The 18,219-nt window shown below is 47.6% G+C and overlaps 2 protein-coding genes across 2 annotated transcripts in view; both read right to left on the bottom strand.

Moving 5' to 3' along the window:
• Positions 1-5: 5 nt before the first annotated feature.
• On the bottom strand, positions 6-15,029 carry LOC143521515 (cytochrome P450 4V2-like). The gene is made up of 12 exons (XM_077014437.1): positions 14,898-15,029; positions 7,838-8,088; positions 7,503-7,615; positions 6,784-6,869; positions 6,065-6,255; positions 5,852-5,921; positions 4,742-4,868; positions 4,190-4,363; positions 3,544-3,646; positions 3,118-3,252; positions 1,555-1,734; positions 6-1,095 (listed from the first exon to the last, which is right to left on the bottom strand). Exons 1-12 carry the CDS (start codon positions 14,954-14,956, stop codon positions 932-934), a joined length of 1,653 nt encoding a protein of 550 aa, XP_076870552.1. The 5' UTR covers positions 14,957-15,029; the 3' UTR covers positions 6-931.
• Positions 14,648-18,219, bottom strand: part of LOC143521501 (cytochrome P450 4V2-like) — a 34,927-nt gene continuing 31,355 nt past the window's right edge. Inside the window, exons 10-12 of the mRNA XM_077014413.1 lie at positions 17,698-17,832; positions 16,185-16,364; positions 14,648-15,828 (exon numbers count right to left, since the gene is read on the bottom strand). Of these exons, the coding sequence (XP_076870528.1) occupies positions 15,665-15,828; positions 16,185-16,364; positions 17,698-17,832 (479 nt within the window). The 3' untranslated portion in view covers positions 14,648-15,664. The remainder of the gene's footprint in view (positions 15,829-16,184; positions 16,365-17,697; positions 17,833-18,219) is intronic.

Raw genomic sequence — 18,219 nt, 5'->3', positions numbered from 1 at the left:
CTGTAGCAGTTTAGAAAAAAACTCATTTTATTTCCGTTTCTGTGTATTGATTTCTGCCCTGCTCTGTACTGCTTGTCTTCTATGGGGGTTGGAATCGTTAAATTAGCTTAAGTTGATAGTTTAAGCGTTTTCATATGAATCTGCATCACTGAATAATACATTAGAAGGACATTATTTAGAGCATCAAAATACGTAGTTTGGGTCTATGGTGGAGACACTGGCCAGGAGCACTCGCGTCGGCCACTTTTGCGTGTTTGAAGCCACGAGGGCTCGCTGGCGTCCTCAAAGGCCGTGACGTCGTTACGTCACTCCGTCACGTCACTCCGCAAACCTCCATCTGCATTCTAAAAGGTGCAAAACCTTCTGTAGTACGTGAGCATCCTGGGCCGTAAGGTGGGTGGAGCTGTGAGGTGGGCGGAGCCATGAGGGGAATTGGTGCAGGAGCTGCTGCCTGCTGTGGACTCAAGCTATGAAATTCTTCAAAAGTGTTTGGTCAGTACCCTCCATTCAACACCAGACTTGTGATAATTACATTTCTGCAGCGTAGAGAGATGCTTGCTCAGATGTGTCAGTTAAGTTCACTACTTGGGCTTAAAATGGCCCCTGTCGGACTTGTAGCTTGGTTTATAACTTTACAACTGCTAATTCAGCTACAGACAGGACTGGTGTACTGGCATGAGGGAAAAGATGAAGTTGTGGGTGGTGAAATCAGAATGTGGCTATAAAAGAAAGTGTGTGTGTGTGTGTGTGTGTGTGTGTGTGTGTGTGTATACAGTTGTACATGTACAAAGCAGAGAAACAGATCCCCCTAGAGGACATGAAAGGTAAGTGCAGGTTCAAGGCTATGACAGTGGCAGAGCACGAGTCAGTGAAGGTTTGTTTGTGTGTGTGTGTGTGTGTGTGTGTGTGTGTGTGTGTGTGTGTGTGTGTGTTAGCGCTTCTTCCTCTGCAGACTGATCCAGATGCCTTTTTCTGGTCGGAGGATGAGATCTCCCACAGGTCTGAGTTCATCTCTCTTCTGATGGGCCACAACGTCAAAGGAACGCAAGATGGAAGCCAACACCACCTTCTCCTCCATCAGGGCGAAACGCTGACCTGCGCACACACACACATAAATGAACACGGACATGCATACACATTTACCATTACTATATCAAACCTGTCAGCGGCAGCTCTAAGATACAGTGGGGAAAATAAGTATTTAGTCAGTCACCAATTGTGCAAGTTCTCCCACTTAAAAAGATGAGAGAGGCCGGTAATTGACATCATAGGTAGACCTCAACTATGAGAGACAAAATGTGAAAAAAAAATTGAGAAAATCATTTTGTCTGACTTTTAAAGAATTTATTTGCAAATAACATTTTTCACATTTTGTCTCTCATAGTTGAGGTCTACCTATGATGTCAATTACAGGCCTCTCTCATCTTTTTAAGTGGGAGAACTTGCACAATTGGTGACTGACTAAATACATATTTTCCCCACTGTACATGGGGTGTGTTTTTTTTTTATGTGTGTTTTAGTATGGGTGTGTGTGTGTGTGTGTGTGTGTCTGACCGATGCAGTTGCGGAGGCCGGCTGAGAAGGGGATGTAGGCGTAGGGGTGTCTCCCCGCTGCATTCTCCGGCAGAAAGCGCTCGGGCTGAAATTCCTCTGGGTCCGGGAAGAATCGTGGGTCACGGTGCAGGGAGTAGGTTATGACCAAGGCATTAGAGCCTTTAGGCACCTTATAGCCATCTACACACACACACACACACACACACACACACACACACAGGGTCAGGGGTATGTCTTCACCGTATTTACTCATTCGGATGAATGGATGGATTAATGTATGGATGGATGGATGGATGGATTGATAGATGGATGGATGGATGGATGGATGGATGGATGGATGGATTAATGTATGTATGGATGGATGGTTTGGATGGATGGATTGATGGATGGATGGATGGATGGATGGATGGATGGATTAATGTATGTATGGATGGATGGTTTGGATGGATGGATGATGGATTGATGGATGGATGGGTGCTTATGAGGGCACAGTTGAAGTTCAGACAAGTTGACTGTAACATTGGTGTTGGCATAACAGCCTTTACCACAACCACTGAGTCTTTACACTTTGCATCTCTCCCAAAACCTAGTTAGCTTTATACACTGACAGCATCTTACATCATATTGTGCTCGCTCCATACACTGAAATGGCGTACTTACTACGCACTAGATCTCAATGTAGTACGTTCTGTTTAAATCAGTGCGTTCTTTCAGTAGGAGACTGGGCAGTACGCATACAAGCTTAGACATACTACGTCCACCATTTTACCTGTCATATGACATATGACATCACACAATCATAGTTTAATGCTCCAATTGAATTATGGGATAGGACAGTGTGCCACAATCGCATACTACAAAATGGATAAGTAAGCCATCAAAGATCAAAGATTCATTAAGCCATCCGGATTCTTTCGCTTACTGTTTAATGCCTACTGTGTTATGGGACATACTGCCCTTTATCTCGTACTGGCGTACTGCACAGGAGGGAAGTACGACATTTCGGGGGCCGTAGTCTGTCCCAATTCTTAGATCTCTTAATATGCTGCCTACTGAGATGCCTTAAACTGGCTGAATTTTAAGTCTGCATCCATTCCGCCATTTTCAAATTCTAATTCTCTCTGCTGTTTCTCAAAAATTCAAGAAACGTAAAAAAAAAACATGTTTCTTAATATAAAACCACAAATAATTTATTTGACCTTTTAAGTTAGTTCCTGCCCAAACTAAGTTTTATACACCAAGGCTGGTGTTGTGGAAAGCCATCTAGTTAACTAACAAATGTCTTAGAACAACAAGTATCCTTATCTCACACAGGAATTAAAATTGCGATAAAAACGGGACAAGGCAAATCCACCGTGATGAAATGCCGAGGCAACGCTAGAAACTGAGGTAAATAAACACCGGTCGCATACATTGGGCGAGAACAGGTTGTGATGAAATCACTCTACCTAGATCGTCTCAATAATCTGCCTTATGAGGACAAATGTCAGTTAGAAAGCTGCCTACACAAACAGTGCCTACTTAGACCACATGAGTGTGTGAGTGTGTGTGTGTGTTTCTCACTGATGTGTGTGTCTTCACATATGTTGCGACCGAAGAACGGCACAGACGGGTACAGACGCAGGGCCTCTTTAACCACACACTCCAGGTAGCGCAGCTGCCGCAGGTCGTCTGTGGTGATCGACCTCCCAGACTCACCTACCACACACACACACACACACACACACACACACGCTAAAATGAAATTACTCCAATCGTTTGATGAAACATACAGAAATTGTTGAATAAATAAAGTCAGCGTTAGTCCCAGCATTAGTGATAGAGCGCCCCCTGTTGGATAATGGCGGATGACAGCACTGTAGCGGGATTCCCGGGCCTGATTTGGTATTTTCAAATCATTTTTCTTTTTTTCTGTGTAATTAACTGTGCCGGTGGTGTGATTGATGGAAACAGTAGATCAGGTCCCAGATCAGCTGAACGTTTACTCACCAAACACCTCGAATAGTTCCTGCTGAACTTTCTTCTGCACGTCTGGATGAGAGCCTAATAGATGAAGAGCCCAGTTCATAGCGGCAGCGGTAGTGTCATGACCCTGCCACAAGGGGGCGACAAACACCGCTGGATAAAACACAACGTATTTACATTTATGGTATTTGGCAGACGCCCTTATCCAGAGCGACTTACATTTTTATCTCATTTTTTTAATACAAGTGAGCAAGTGAGGGTTAAGGGCCCCTCAGTCATGACTCTCCGGTCGCAAGACCAGTTCCATAAGCACCAGACTACCAGACTACGCATTCATCTGCTTCCTATTGCTGGGTTTTTGTAAGAAACAAACTTGGTGGCGAACGTAAGTTGTTGAGCCCGGGGGGGGGGTGGCGAACGTAAAATGGACACAGATTAAGTGTTATATCGCCGGTGGTTGGCGCCACAGCTAGCGAACTAGTAACTCACGCAATGAGAGTTGGCAACCCTGCGGACAACATAAAATGTTACCGGATCGAGGCAGACAGTTACCGGAACGCACGCTTCAAAATTAAAGAGTTCCCGGATCCTGTTCCGGCAGGATCCGGCTCAAATTAAGCCCTGATTGTATGGTTGAGGGAAGCTGATCTCAGGTCAGACGGGTTCTGACCTCGAACATGAAGGTGTCCACCTCCTCCTGGATGTCGCGGGGTGTGAGCTTTTCCCCGTTCTCATCCGTTGATTTCAGGAGCATGTCCAGAAAGGCCCGCCTCTTCTTTCTCCCCTGATCTGATTCGCTGTCTGAATCCACATTGGAATTGTGCTCTGCCCTCTCACGAATTACCTGTTGAGGGAAAATTTGGTGATTTTGTTATATATGTTTGAATATAAAATAAATTGTACTGTAATTCAACTACCAGGTTTCCAGAATATTATATATATAACAAAAGCCTGCTTTTTTCTATTTATTTGGCTTTTGAGTATCAAAATGGCTCCTCACTTCATCTAACGGCTGGAAGCTAAACTGTATGTGTGCAATAAATCATGAGAACATACATAATAATGCATGCATAATAAATAGCGCTGTAATTGCATTACAAGCAGAGCTGTGGCAGGCAAAAAACAAAGCAAAACACAAATATCAGTCAGTGAGAGAGGGTGTGCTTGCAGCTGATTGGACACCACCAGTGATGTCATAAAGGTTGCCATGCTGACAACTTACACTGGCGGTGAAGGAGTGCAGGACCTTCAGTGTGCGATCGTGCTCTTTGCCCTCGCCAAAGAAGTAGTAAATAAAGTCTGGCCAGTACCACGGCATCCGCGTGCGCTTGCTGACGATGTCACTCATCCTAAGCCAATCAGAAAGGGACATATTTATGCCATCATTGGCATCTTGTTATCATGTTCCCTTTAGCCCCTCCTCTGTCTTCCTGTCATGACTTTGTTTTGATTTTCCATGTGCTTTTTATTATAGTTCAGCCTGTCTTGTCCTTGTCATACGGTTTATCTTGCCCAACTGTTGTGACCCCCGATTGTTTTAATGGATTAACACTTAATAAATCTCGATCATCTCAGTGTATACATCCTCCTCTCAATGGCTCAATGCGTAAAATGGTTACAAATCCTCTATCCATCCGTCCATCTGTCTGTGTCGGCGTAGTTTAGTGCTTACGTACCCATACACACACTGCACATACTCCGAGTCATAGTTACGTACCGATACACACTGCGTACATACTCCGAGTCATAGTTACGTACCGATACACACTGCGCACATACTCCGAGTCATAGTTACGTACCGATACACACTGCGTACATACTCCGAGTCATAGTTACGTACCGATACACACTGCGCACATACTCCGAGTCATAGTTACGTACCGATACACACTGCGCACATACTCCGAGTCATAGTTACGTACCGATACACACTGCGCACATACTCCGAGTCATAGTTACGTACCGATACACACTGCGCACATACTCCGAGTCATAGTTACGTACCGATACACACTGCGCACATACTCCGAGTCATAGTTACGTACCAATACACACTGCGTACATACTCCGAGTCATAGTTACGTACCGATACACACTGCGCACATACTCCGAGTCATAGTTACGTACCGATACACACTGCGTACATACTCCGAGTCATAGTTACGTACCGATACACACTGCGTACATACTCCAAGTCATAGTTACGTACTGATACACACTGCGTACATACTCCGAGTCATAGTTACGTACCGATACACACTGCGTACATACTCCGAGTCATAGTTACGTACCGATACACACTGCGTACATACTCCGAGTCATAGTTACGTACCGATACACACTGCGTACATACTCCGAGTCATAGTTACTCTGGGCATAGATCTTCTTCCCCATGGCTGTTTCTATAACACAGCAGAGCAGACTGATCAGAACAGGGAGTAGTTCAAGGAGAAACACTACATACAGGAAGAACAGCGTGTCTATGGAAACACACACACATACACCCGCACCACACACACACCCACACACACACACACAGTCCTACCACAGATGATGTCGAGGGCGCAGAGGGTGATGTAGCTGAAACAGTTGAAGGGGCCGGTGCCCACCTGCTTCTCCAACTTCTCCACCAGCACCTCCGCCTGCTCGTTCATCACCTCCAGGAAGTCCGTCAGGATGGAGAAGTGGAAGGTGGGGGTCAGTAGCTTCCGCCTGCGCCGCCATTTCTCCCCCGTGCTGACGGAGAGAGAGAGATGGAGAAGAAGAGAGGAAGGGTGAATGAAAGAGATGGAGGAGAAAAGAGTGATAAAGAGGAGAACATAGCAGGTCATGTAACAACCACAGAGGCCTGTGCTACCAAACATTCTTACATAATGTAAATGTGCCATATTTTGTCAATTGTGATTTTTTTACACCCCAATCGAAATTTGTCCTCCGCTTTTAACCCATCTGTGCAGTCAGAACACACACACACACCAGTGATTACTAGGGGTCTGTGGATCACACGTGCCCAGAGTGGTGGGCAGCCCTAGCCCGGCGCCCAGGGAGCAGTTGGGGTTAGGTGCCTTGCTCAAGGGCACCTCAGTCATGGCCTCAGGTCTGGGAATCGAACCCACGACCCTCCGGTCACAAGATCAATTCCCTACCACCAGGCCATGACTGCCCCTAGTATTATTATAATACATATGCATAATATTAGTGAGATTAACTAATAAAAACTGTAATTGTGTCGGTGTGTTTGAGGAAGGGGACGGGTCCTTGTACCTGGTCAGGAGCCCGGTACCCAGCCAGGGGTGCAGGAATGTGTAGGAGTAAGCTTTCTCCATGTGGACAGAGTTATTCAGAACCGCCTGGGGAAAGGGGGAGAGGGAGGGAGAGAGGGGGGGTGTGTGTTATATAATAGCAATGGTGACCTATGCCTTTAAACTGAAAGGTTGCAAAAAAATTACAATTTTAAGACCAAAAAATGTGGTGGTGTAGGGGGTGGTGGTGGTGATGGTGGTGTGTGTGTGTGTGTGTGTGTGTGTGTGTGTGTGTGTGTGTGTGTGTGTGTGTGTGTGTGTGAGAGAGAGAGAGAGAGAGAGAGAGAGAGTGTGAGTGAGTGAGTGAGTGAGTGTGTTATATAATAACCATGGTGACCTATGCCTTTTAAACTGAAAGGTTGGAAGAAAATAAGACCTAAAAATTATTATTTTAAGACCCAAAAATATCGAATAGCATGATTACGTGTAATATAACAAGTGTTTAAAAGCATAAAATCATCATATTTGAAGCTGGTTAATATGAGTTGAGTGCAAAAGGTATTTCGATTGCATAAACGATAGAAGCCGAAATAAACGATAAAAACCGAATTCCCACACTGCATGTTTCAGTTCGTCTGTGACTGGTTCTGGTTACCCCACTATGAACCTCTGGTCGGGTGCGTTTGTGCAGACATGCTCGGTGCACCTTGCTCTGGGACAACAATCTATCAGCACGCCTACCTCCACGGTCGCCGCGTGGAACAGGACCAGAAACGGCACGGGTCCAATCCAAACTTTCAACAGTGGGGCATTCCAGTACTCCTTGGTATATCCGACAATCTGCCAAAAGAAGTCTGCAAGACACATTTTTTGTCACTATTTTTTCTTGATCGCTGTTGAGGTAAAACTTTGCATTCGATTTATAGTCTTTCTGTTGTCCATAATATATGCAAATTATGCCGACGAAATGATTATGATTTATAGAGACATGCAAATGTCAAACTGATCCCTGTTAAAAGAGAACGGTTTTATTTTTCTGTTCTGTGATGCTGGATTCTGGCGACTTCCTCTCTCACCCCTTGCAGAAGTCTTGAACTGCAGAGCGTTTCCGATGAACGGATAAGTGACCCCGACGCCCTGCACGGGTTTCAGCTCTTTCCAGATGTGCAGGTACCGTCTCAGCAGCTGGTACGTCAGGTAGGTGAAGAGAAGAACGCAGGCGGTCGCGGCTGCGAGTCCCAGCGTGTAAGCACCCAAAACCACCCCCATCTCTCCGACGCGAGAGCGCACGCCGTGTAACGGAGTCGCTCCGACCTGCGCTTTTATTCTGCAGAGATCAGACCTTGGACTTAACGGAACTGGGTCATAGGTTTTATAATCTATGTTATTTGCAGTGTTGGGAACATTACTTTAAAAAAGTAATTAGTTATAGTTACTCACTACTTGTTCAAAAAAGTAACTGAGTTAGTAACTAAATTACTCTATAATAAAAGTAACTCGTTACCAGGGAAAGGGAAAAAGCAGTTTTCACAGTCAGTTGAAATGAGTAGATCAGAAAGGTGTTTAACTTTTGATATTTATTGCACATCCACAGACCAGTGCAGGATAAAATCCTTTAAAATCCCAAATCTTTGTTTAAAAAAAGCAAAAGTAAACAGTTACACTATATAAAGTGCATTTACATCTATCAAATTAAATTAAATTCTCTCAACCTGAGACAACTGGTTTGTTCACAACAGAAGTAAACTTACCAATAAAACCTCTATCCTTAATTATATAAATCAAATACCCAGTCTGGTAGACATTCAGGAACAAGTATTTTCTTAAATAATGTTTATATCGCCACCTTGAAAATGCAAATTTTTCTTCGGCTTGCTCCTGACTCGCCATTTCCATATATGAAATGCTGCAGGCCGGAGCCCTGGTGGGCGCGGGTAAAGGGCGGAGCATGTGTCAATCATTTTCGACTGCAGCCAATCAGATACTAGACTTTCGTTGTCAATCAATTTTTATTAAGCCAATTATCAGCCAGAGTTAGCTGTCAATCATTTTTTACTGCAGCCAATCATCTTAACAGATCTGCCAAATGAAGGCGGAAACTGCACGGAGAAGCTCTTTAAACAGAAGTATATGCCATTCTTGCACAAAAGTAGCTGAATAAAAACATTAGAAGAGCTATGACTTTAGACATTTTTTAATCAAAGTTTAAAATACTTCTCACTTGTTATTCTGGAACGGCACTTTGATGTTTTTTTTCCTTTATTGCACGTATTGCATCATTTGTACATCATATATTGTGTAGCGAGGCTCCGCTACGGAGAGCCGCCATATCACCCATAATCCCTTGAGTGTCATTCCTAGTGTAGAAAATGTAATGTCTCATGTTTATAAAATGTTTGTCAAGTTGTGATACCGTGAACGTGTACTGTAAGGTGTAAGCTTTTGTCTGATGTATTTATGTCTGTTAGAAATGTTGTTTATGGTGCCCACCATCCCCGTGTGTGAGACGGCTCTACGGAAGCCGCGCCGAGACTACGCCATTGTTTTGCGACCCGGGGGCGGACACCAACGGCCAGCTTACCTGCCGCCCCTATGACCGAGGGCTGCGAGGCGCCAACCGATCCGATGACGTCACACAGCACCACACCTCACGAGTCGGCGAGCACGCCGATTGGGCGCATTCAACGAGCACTGGTCACGTGCTACCCCCCTACGACGGCACAGTCGAATGGGCGCTATTCGAAGCCCAACTGGAGATCGTGGCATTGGTCAACAAATGGTCCAAGGCGGAGACAGCGCTGCATCTGAGCCTGGCCCTGAAAGGCGACGCCCTAACCCTAACCACTGGAGAAAAGACTGCAACGAGACTCGCTGGTCGGCGCTCTCAGATCCCATTTTGATCACCCGTCCGATCAGCCAAAACCCTGCTAAAACGGAGGAAACGCTGCGGAGGCAAGCGCCTAGGGGTCCTGGCAGCAGAGATAGCCGCTCGTGAGGCAGGTGTACCCGTTATTCAGCGAGCAGACCCAGGCACAGCTCTCCTGCCTAACGAACTCCAGCTACAAGTGCAGCTCGCTAACCCGAGATCGCGGGAGGTGGCAGTTGCTGAGGCCGAAAGGATTGAACCTATCCTGTCTCGTGGACGCGGTGCCTGGAGCCCCACTCAACTCATCTCACCGGGTGCCCTGGACAACGGAAAGGCTGCAATCGTGTGCTGGTCCTGCGGTATGAGAGGCCACAAAGCTAGCAGTTGCAGGCTGTCGGGAAATGACAGAGGGGCTGCCCAGTAGAGGGCGCGGCAGTCCCTAACCCCTCATCAACGCCCTACGAGATTGTGTTCCAGGTGGCGGGGAGCAGCGGCTGCTACGTCGAGTGCTGTCTCAACAGCAGGAGGGTGTGGGCCCTTATCGACACGGACTCCTCTGTGTCGCTGATACGACCGGGTGTCTCCACTGATCCTCGTAACACCAGCACACACCGGAACAACGCCGAGCTCTTCTCCGTATCTGGCGAACGCCTGACGCTACTTGGATCCTGTGACATCCAGCTCGACTACGGCCAAGGCTCGAAAACGCATTGCTTCTGGCTGAGCAACATTAAAGAACAGTGCATCCTGGGGAAGGACTTCCTAGAGGAAGTGAAAGCCGTTATCGACCTGGAGCGAGGTGTCGTGTCTTTCAATAGGCTCCCCGTAGCGACCAAAGACAACACGGTGGTGAGTAATCGCACTCTTCTACCAGAACGTACATTGGGCGATAACCACACATGTAGAGCTGCCGCCCACGATCTAGTTCACGAAATGTGCTTTCGCAGCTGCAAAGGGCTCTCGGCTGATGAGGCCGGGCAACTCCGGCGGCTCGTCGGAGGTGAGTGCACACGAACTAACCTGACACAGCACGCAATCGACACCGGCGACGCTAAACCGATTAAAATCCGCCCACACCGAATGCCCCACGCAAAGCGCACAGCAGCCAAGACCTTCATTAGAGATATGGCCAGGGCAGGGGTGATCGAGCCCTCGAATAGCCCCTAGTCCGCCCCGGTGGTCCTAGCAAAAAAAAAGGACGGCACCTGGCGGTTCTGCGTCGACTACCGAAAACTAAACTCTTATAACTAAATTGGAATCTTACCCGATCCCTAGGATCTACGACACTCTGAACCAACTCTCGGGCTCACGCTGGTTTAGCTCACTCGATTTACGTAGCGGTTATTGGCAGGTGCCTCTAGCGTGCAAGGACAGAGAGAAGACAGCCTTCTCTATCGGCAATAAACTGTGGCACTTCAAAGTCCTGCCGTTCGGGTTGTGCAACTCGCCGGCCATGTTCGAGCGCCTTATGGAACGCGTGCTGTCTGAAATTCCCAAATCCAAGTGTGTAGTGTACTTGGACGATGTCCTGGTGCATGCGAATGACTTTAACATGGCAATCAAAAACCTTGAGCGTGTTTTCGAAAGAGACGAAGCCGCTAACCTAAAGCTGAATCCCGCGAAATGCAATCTGCTCCAGCGCCGGGTCAAATTCTTGGGTCACGTCGTAAGCGGTGGCGGCGTGGAGACTGATCCCGAAAACACGGACGCGGTGAGAGAGTGGCCCGTCCCTAAAAACTTAAAACAGCTACGGAGATTCATTGGCTTCGCGTCGTACTATAGGCGCTTCGTCCCTAGGTTCGCCGACATTGCTGCGCTGCTACACCGGCTAACAAAAGGGGGAACTAAATTTGTATGGTCGTCCGACGCAGACCGGGCGTTCAAAGGGTTGAAGCGCTGCTTGTGCAACGCATTGGTCCTGGCGTTCCCCGACTTCTCGTTGCCGTTTATTGTAGATTCGGACGCGAGCGACCACGGGATAGGCGGCGTGCTGTCCCAGCTTCACGACAGCACAGAAAAAGTAATAGCCTACTTTAGCAGGCGGCTCTCCAAGGCGGAGAGAAATTACTGTGTGACGCGTCGTGAGCTCCTGGCAGTCGTGGAGTCTGGAGCATTTTCGGCCCTATGTATATGGCGTGAGGTTCGAGCTGCGCTCGGATCACGCGTCATTGCAATGGCTGATGAACTTCAGAGAACCCGAAGGCCAGTTGGCACGCTGGCTGTCGCGACTCCAAGAGTTTGAATCGCTATCAGACACCGGCCCGGTCGTGCTCACGGTAACGCGGATGCCCTATCCCGCAGACCCTGCGCCGCCCACGGGTGTAAATACTGTGGCAGGGCGGACACAAATGGTGCCGAATCTCCGACGTGTGTGGTGGTAACCAGCTCGGCCGAGAACAACGACTACATCGACTCGCTCTCGAACGAACAGTTAAGGGCTGCTCAGCGGGAAGATCCCGAACTGGGTTGGGCGATACCACTAGTTGAGGCGGGCGAGTACCCTAGTTGGGATGTCGTGGCAGGCCTGGGCACGGTGGCGAAGGCGCTACGCTCCAACTGGGGTAGTCTGAGTGTTCGGGGTGGCGTCCTCATACGTAAATGGTCGGAGCCGGCAAACTGTTGCGAACTTACCCAAATTGTCATTCCGGCGTCACTCAGGAACATGGTGCTGCGGGGAGTCCATGGCACACCGGGTGCGGGTCACTTTGGTGTGACCAAAACACTGCGCAGGCTGCGACAGACTTTCTACTGGCCTGGGTGCAACACGGACACCGAGCTTTACATTCACTGTTGCGACCACTGCGCCGCCAAAAAGGGACCTCAGACGCGCTCCCGTGCGCCGCTACAGCCTCTGTCTTCGGGTCGGCCCATGGAGCGGGTTGGGGTGGATGTGCTAGGGCCCTTCCCGACATCGTCCTCTGGCAATCGTTTCATCCTGGTGGCTATGAACTATTTCACCAAGTGGCCCGAGGCGTTTGCCGTACCCGACCAGAGCACAGTAACGACCGCAGCAACCTTGGTCAACAAGTTCTTCTGCCGCTTCGGGGTACCAGAGTCACTCCATAGTGACCAAGGGCGGAACTTTGAGTCGGAGGTGCTGAAGGAGGTGTGCCGCTTGATTGGCATCAAAAAGACCCGCACCACGCCGCTACATCCACAGAGCGACGGGCTCGTGGAGCGCTTTAATCGGACCCTGGCGAACCAACTGGCGATTATCTCCGATAAACGCCAGACGGACTGGGACGACAACCTGCCGGTGGTCCTCTTGGCGTACAGATCGGCAGACAGGAGTCGTCGAGTTTTACACCCTCCATGCTAATGCTGGGGCGAGAACTCCGGATGCCGGTGAACCTGGCATTCGGGGATCCTGACCCCGCTCACAACACTTCTCTCCCTGTCTATGTAAATAAGTTGAAGGACACTCTTGCTGATGTACATGCGCTAACCTGTGGCAATCTCTCTGTCTCTTGCAGCAAACAAAAGAGGGCATATGATGAATGGTGTTTTGGTGAGGCGTTGGCTCTACAACCCGGCAAGGAAAAGGGGACTGTGCCCAAAGTTGCAGTCGGCCTGGGTGGGCTCGTGTACGGTGCTGACGAGACTGAGCGAGGTGGTGTACTGGATAAGGTGGAACAGGCGCAGGTTGGTGGTACACCGAGACCGTCTAGCGCCATACCGGCCCAAACTGGCGGGTAAACGTCAGCAGGTCGGCCGGTCATTGCAGCCACCCCTCCGTGCTGCACACGACGCTGCGGTTTCTGTCTGTGACCCGGTTGATGTTTTGTGTATTGACAATGTTGTAAATAGTCCTGCGAAATTGTTAATGATGTTCCTGTTGATTCGAGTGATGTTCTCTCACCTACCACCTTCAATGTTGTTGAACCGACCCATAATGTTCCATGCGCTGGCTCTGATGTTGACACTCTTCCCCAGGTCAGGCCCACTAGGCTTAGGAGACCGCCGGGCTACCTGAGTGACTTTGTGGGTGGGGGCTGGGGGTCGCCGGGACGTCTGACCCCTAAGGGGGGGGCTGTGTAGCGAGGCTCCGCTACGGAGAGCCGCCATATCACCCATAATCCCTTTCGTGTCATTCCTAGTGTTGAAAATGTAATGTCTCATGTTTATAAAATGTTTATGTCAAGTTGTGATACCGTGAACATGTACTGTAAGGTGTAAGCTTTTGTCTGATGTATTTATGTCTGTTAGAAATGTTGTTTATGGTGCCCACCATCCCCCGTGTGTCGTGTCAATGTCATATACCACCCCCATGCTGTGTGAAGGTGAGGCTTCTGCTCACATTCGATAACTCTCCGGTGAATAAAAGAGCATTTTCCCTTGCTAAAGAGCTTTTTCAAATAAAGAGAGAGTTAAAATGGACAGAATGACCAGTTCCTGCTTCCACCCCTCCGGGGCACACGCCACAATATATATATCTGTATATGTGGCGAGTGTACATTGTTAGCGGAGGGGAGGTGTAAATGGACACATATTAAGTATTATATCGCGATCGATCGCCAAGTATAAACGCCTCCGCCGAGCAAGAGCGTTGAGGAGCGATTTCGATTGGAGGATCGTGCTCTATTTTTTATTATTCTGCTGATGCTGGTCCAGCGTGTCACGTGCCAGTGATTATGCCTCGGCGTGCCAACGGTAGCCCGCGTGCCATAGGTTGCTGACCCCTGTCATAAACTCTCTTAAAACTCATGAGTTGTCTGGCAATATGTTAAATTTTAAGATAAAAATTTGTGCAAATGTCCAATGCACAAGCAAAGCATGTGCCTGTATGTGAAATTAAAGCTGCAGAAACCAAACCCAGCAATCGTGAACCTGTTCACCAGATCTCTGAGATAAAGATAACAGTGTTCGTAGTGTGCTGGGTCAGCATGAAATAACTGTTTGATCCCTAACAGTCTAGAGGAGGGGGCAGAGCAGGAACCCATAACGAGGTGAGGTAGTGATTGGGTTTTGTCAAAATTACTCATATTTACACATACAAGCATTACACAGAGAGAGACCTGTAGCAGTTTAGAAGAAACTCATTTTATTTCCGTTTCTGTGTATTGATTTCTGCCCTGCTCTGTACTGCTTGTCTTCTATGGGGGTTGGAATTGATAAATTAGATCTATGATCAATGTTGACAGTTTAAGTTGATAGTTTAAGAGTTTTCATATGAATCTGCATTGCTGAATAATACATCAGAAGGACATTATTTAGAGCATCAAAATACATAGTTTGGGTCTAGGGTAGTGACACTGGCCAGGAGCACTCACGTCGGCCACTTTTTGCACGTTTGAAGCCGCGAGGGCTCACCGGCGTCCTCAAAGGCCATCACGTCGTCCTACCCAGACGACTGGCTGGTTCTCGCTGCCGACTTTAACGGTGCGCTCGCGCTCCTTGTTCAGGCTGTCGACTCCGCAAACCTCCGTCTGCATCCTAAAAGTTGCAAAACCTTCGCTAGCGGTATGTGAGCATCCTGGGCCGTGAGGTGGGTGGAGCCACGAGGTGGGTGGAGCCATGAGGTGGGTGGAGCTGTGGAGTGGGCGGAGCCATGAGGGGAATTGGTGCAGGAGCTGCTGCCTGCTGTGGACTTCCTCCTGCTCAGAGTCCATCAAGTTATGAAATTCAAAAGTGTTTGGTCATTACCCTCCATTCAACACCAGACTTGTGATAATTACATTTCTGCAGCGTAGAGAGATGTTTGCTCAGGTTTTCTATTAAGTTCACTACTTGGGCTTAAAATGGCCCCTGTCAGACTGACTATTCTGATTTTTCAGCCTTTGCTGATGTGGGAAAATGTACATGTACAAAGCAGAGAAACAGATCCCCCTAGAGGACATGGAAGGTAAGTGCAGTTTAAAGGCTATGGCAATAGCAGAGCACGAGTCAGTGCAGGTGTGAGTGTGTGTGAGTGTGTGTGCGTGTGTGTGTGTGTGTGTGTGTGTGTGTGTGTGTATGCGTGTGTGTATGCGTGTGTGTATGCGTGTGTCTGTGTGTGTGTGTGTATGCGTGTGTGTGTGTGTGTGTGTGTGTGTGTGTGTTAGCGCTTCCTCCTCTGCAGACTGATCCAGATGCCTTTTTCTGGTCGGAGGATGAGTTCTCCCACAGGTCTGAGTTCGTCTCTCTTCTGATGCGCCACAACGTCAAAGGAACGCAGGATGGAGGCCAACACCACCTTCTCCTCCATCAGGGCAAAACGCTGACCTACACACACACATACACACAAACACACACACACACACACACACACATAAATGAACACGGACATGTATACATATTTACCATTACTATATCAAACCTGTCAGCGGCAGCTCTAAGATACATGGGGTGTGTGTTTTTTTACGTGTGTGTTAGTATGGGTGTTTGTGTGTGTGTGTGTGTGTGTGTGTTGCTGTGGGTGTGTCTTGTTCTGCCTGTTCGTTTCTGGCGTTCATTCTCCTGGATTCCACGGTTCATTATGTGTTTTCATGCTATGTATTATTGTAATTCGATTACACTCTACAGACCCTGTGTGTATCTGTGCATGTATGTGTGTGTGTGTGTGTGTGTGTGTGTCTGACCGATGCAGTTGCGGAGGCCGGCTGAGAAGGGGATGTAGGCGTAGGGGTGTCTCCCCGCTGCATTCTCCGGCAGAAAGCGCTCGGGCTGAAATTCCTCTGGGTCCGGGAAAACACGGGGGTCACGGTGCAGGGAGTAGGTTACGACCAAGGTATTAGAGCCTTTAGGCACCTTATAGCCATCTACACACACACACACACACACACACACACAGGGTCATGGGTATGTCTTCACCGTATTTACTCATTCGGATGGATGGATGGATGGATTAATTTATGGATAGATTGATGGATGGATGGATGGATGCTTATGAGGGCTCAGTTGAAGTTCAGACAAGTTGACTGTAACATTGGTGTTGGCATTACAGCATTTGCCACAACCACTGAGTCTTTACACATTGCGTCTGTCCAAAATCTAGTGAGCTTTATACACTGACAGCATCTTACATCATATTGTGCTCGCTCCATACACGTAGACGCAATCTGAAATGACGTACTTACTACGCACTAGATCTCAATGTAGTACGTTCTGATCAACCGTTAAATCAGTGCGTTCTTTCTGTAGGTGACTGGGCAGTACGCATACAAGCTCAGACATACTACGTCCACCATTTTACCTGTCATATGACATATGACATCACACAATCATAGTTTAATGCTCCAGTTGAACTATATAGGACAGTGTGCCACAATCGCATACTTCAAAATGGATAAGTAAGCCATCAAAGATCAAAGATTCATTAAGCCATCCGGATTCTTTCGCTTACTGTTTAATGCCTACTGTGTTATGGGACATACTGCCCTTTATCTCGTACTGGCGTACTGCACAGGAGGGAAGTACGACATTTCAGGGGCCGTAGTCTGTCCCAATTCTTAGATCTCTTAATATGCTGCCTACTGAGATGCCTTAAACTGGCTGAATCTTAAGTCTGTATCCATTCCGCTAAGTCAATCCCATTATTCAACTTTTGCTGGGGTTAGGGTCAATCATTTTCAAATTCTAATTCTCTCTGCTGTTTCTCGAAAATTCAAGAAACGTTAAAAAAAAAAATGTTTTTTAACATTTTATTTGACCTTAAGTTAGTTCCTGCCCAAACTAAGTTGTATACACCAAGGGATTATCATTTATGCTAGCAGAGTTTGAAGCAGCTCAAGCTGCTGTTGTGGAAAGCCATCTAGTTAGCTAACAAATGTCTTAGAACATCAAGTATTCTTATCTCACACGGGAATTAAAATTGTGATAAAATTGGGAATCCATCGTGATGAAATGCCGAGGCAATGCTAGAAATGGAGGTAAATAAACACCAGTTGCTTACATTGGGCGAGAACAGGTTGTAATGAAATCGCTCTATAACTAGATTGTCTCAATAATCTGCCTTATGGAGACAAATGTCAGTTAGAAAGCTGCCTACACAAACAGTGCCTACTTAGACAACAGTGAGTGTGTGTGTGTGTGTGTGTGTGTGTGTGTGTGTGTGTGTGTGTGTGTGTGTGTGTGTGCGTGTGTGTTTCTCACTGATGTGTGTGTCTTCACAGATGTTACGACCGAAGAACGGCACAGACGGGTACAGACGCAGGGCCTCTTTAACCACACACTCCAGGTAGCGCAGCTGCCTCAGGTCGTCTGTGGTGATCGACCTCTCAGACTCACCTACCACACACACACACACACACACACACACACACACACACACACACACGCTAAAATGAAATGACTCCAACCGTTTGATTAGACATATACAGAAATTGTTAAATAAATAAAGTCGGCAATAGTCCCAGCGTTAGTGATAGCGCGCCCCCTGGTGGATCATGGCACTGCAGTGGGATTCCTGGTCCTGATTTGGTATTTTCAAATGATTTTTCTTTTGTTTTCTGTGTAATTAACTGTGTCGGTGGTGTGATTGATCAGCAGTTGGATTTTTCTGGAGGAAGGTGTATTCTGGAGATGAGACGTAAAGATGGGGAAGGACTATTCTGGAGAAATGGGGTTATTCTACCAGCGAGGTGTACGACATCTGGGGCCATCGTGCGCTGGTTA

Source organism: Brachyhypopomus gauderio, chromosome 1 (assembly GCF_052324685.1).
Source record: "Brachyhypopomus gauderio isolate BG-103 chromosome 1, BGAUD_0.2, whole genome shotgun sequence".
Taxonomy (NCBI): Eukaryota; Metazoa; Chordata; class Actinopteri; order Gymnotiformes; family Hypopomidae; genus Brachyhypopomus; species Brachyhypopomus gauderio.
Note: the sequence above shows the minus strand (reverse complement) of the source record. Positions and strands in the feature narration are given on the sequence as shown.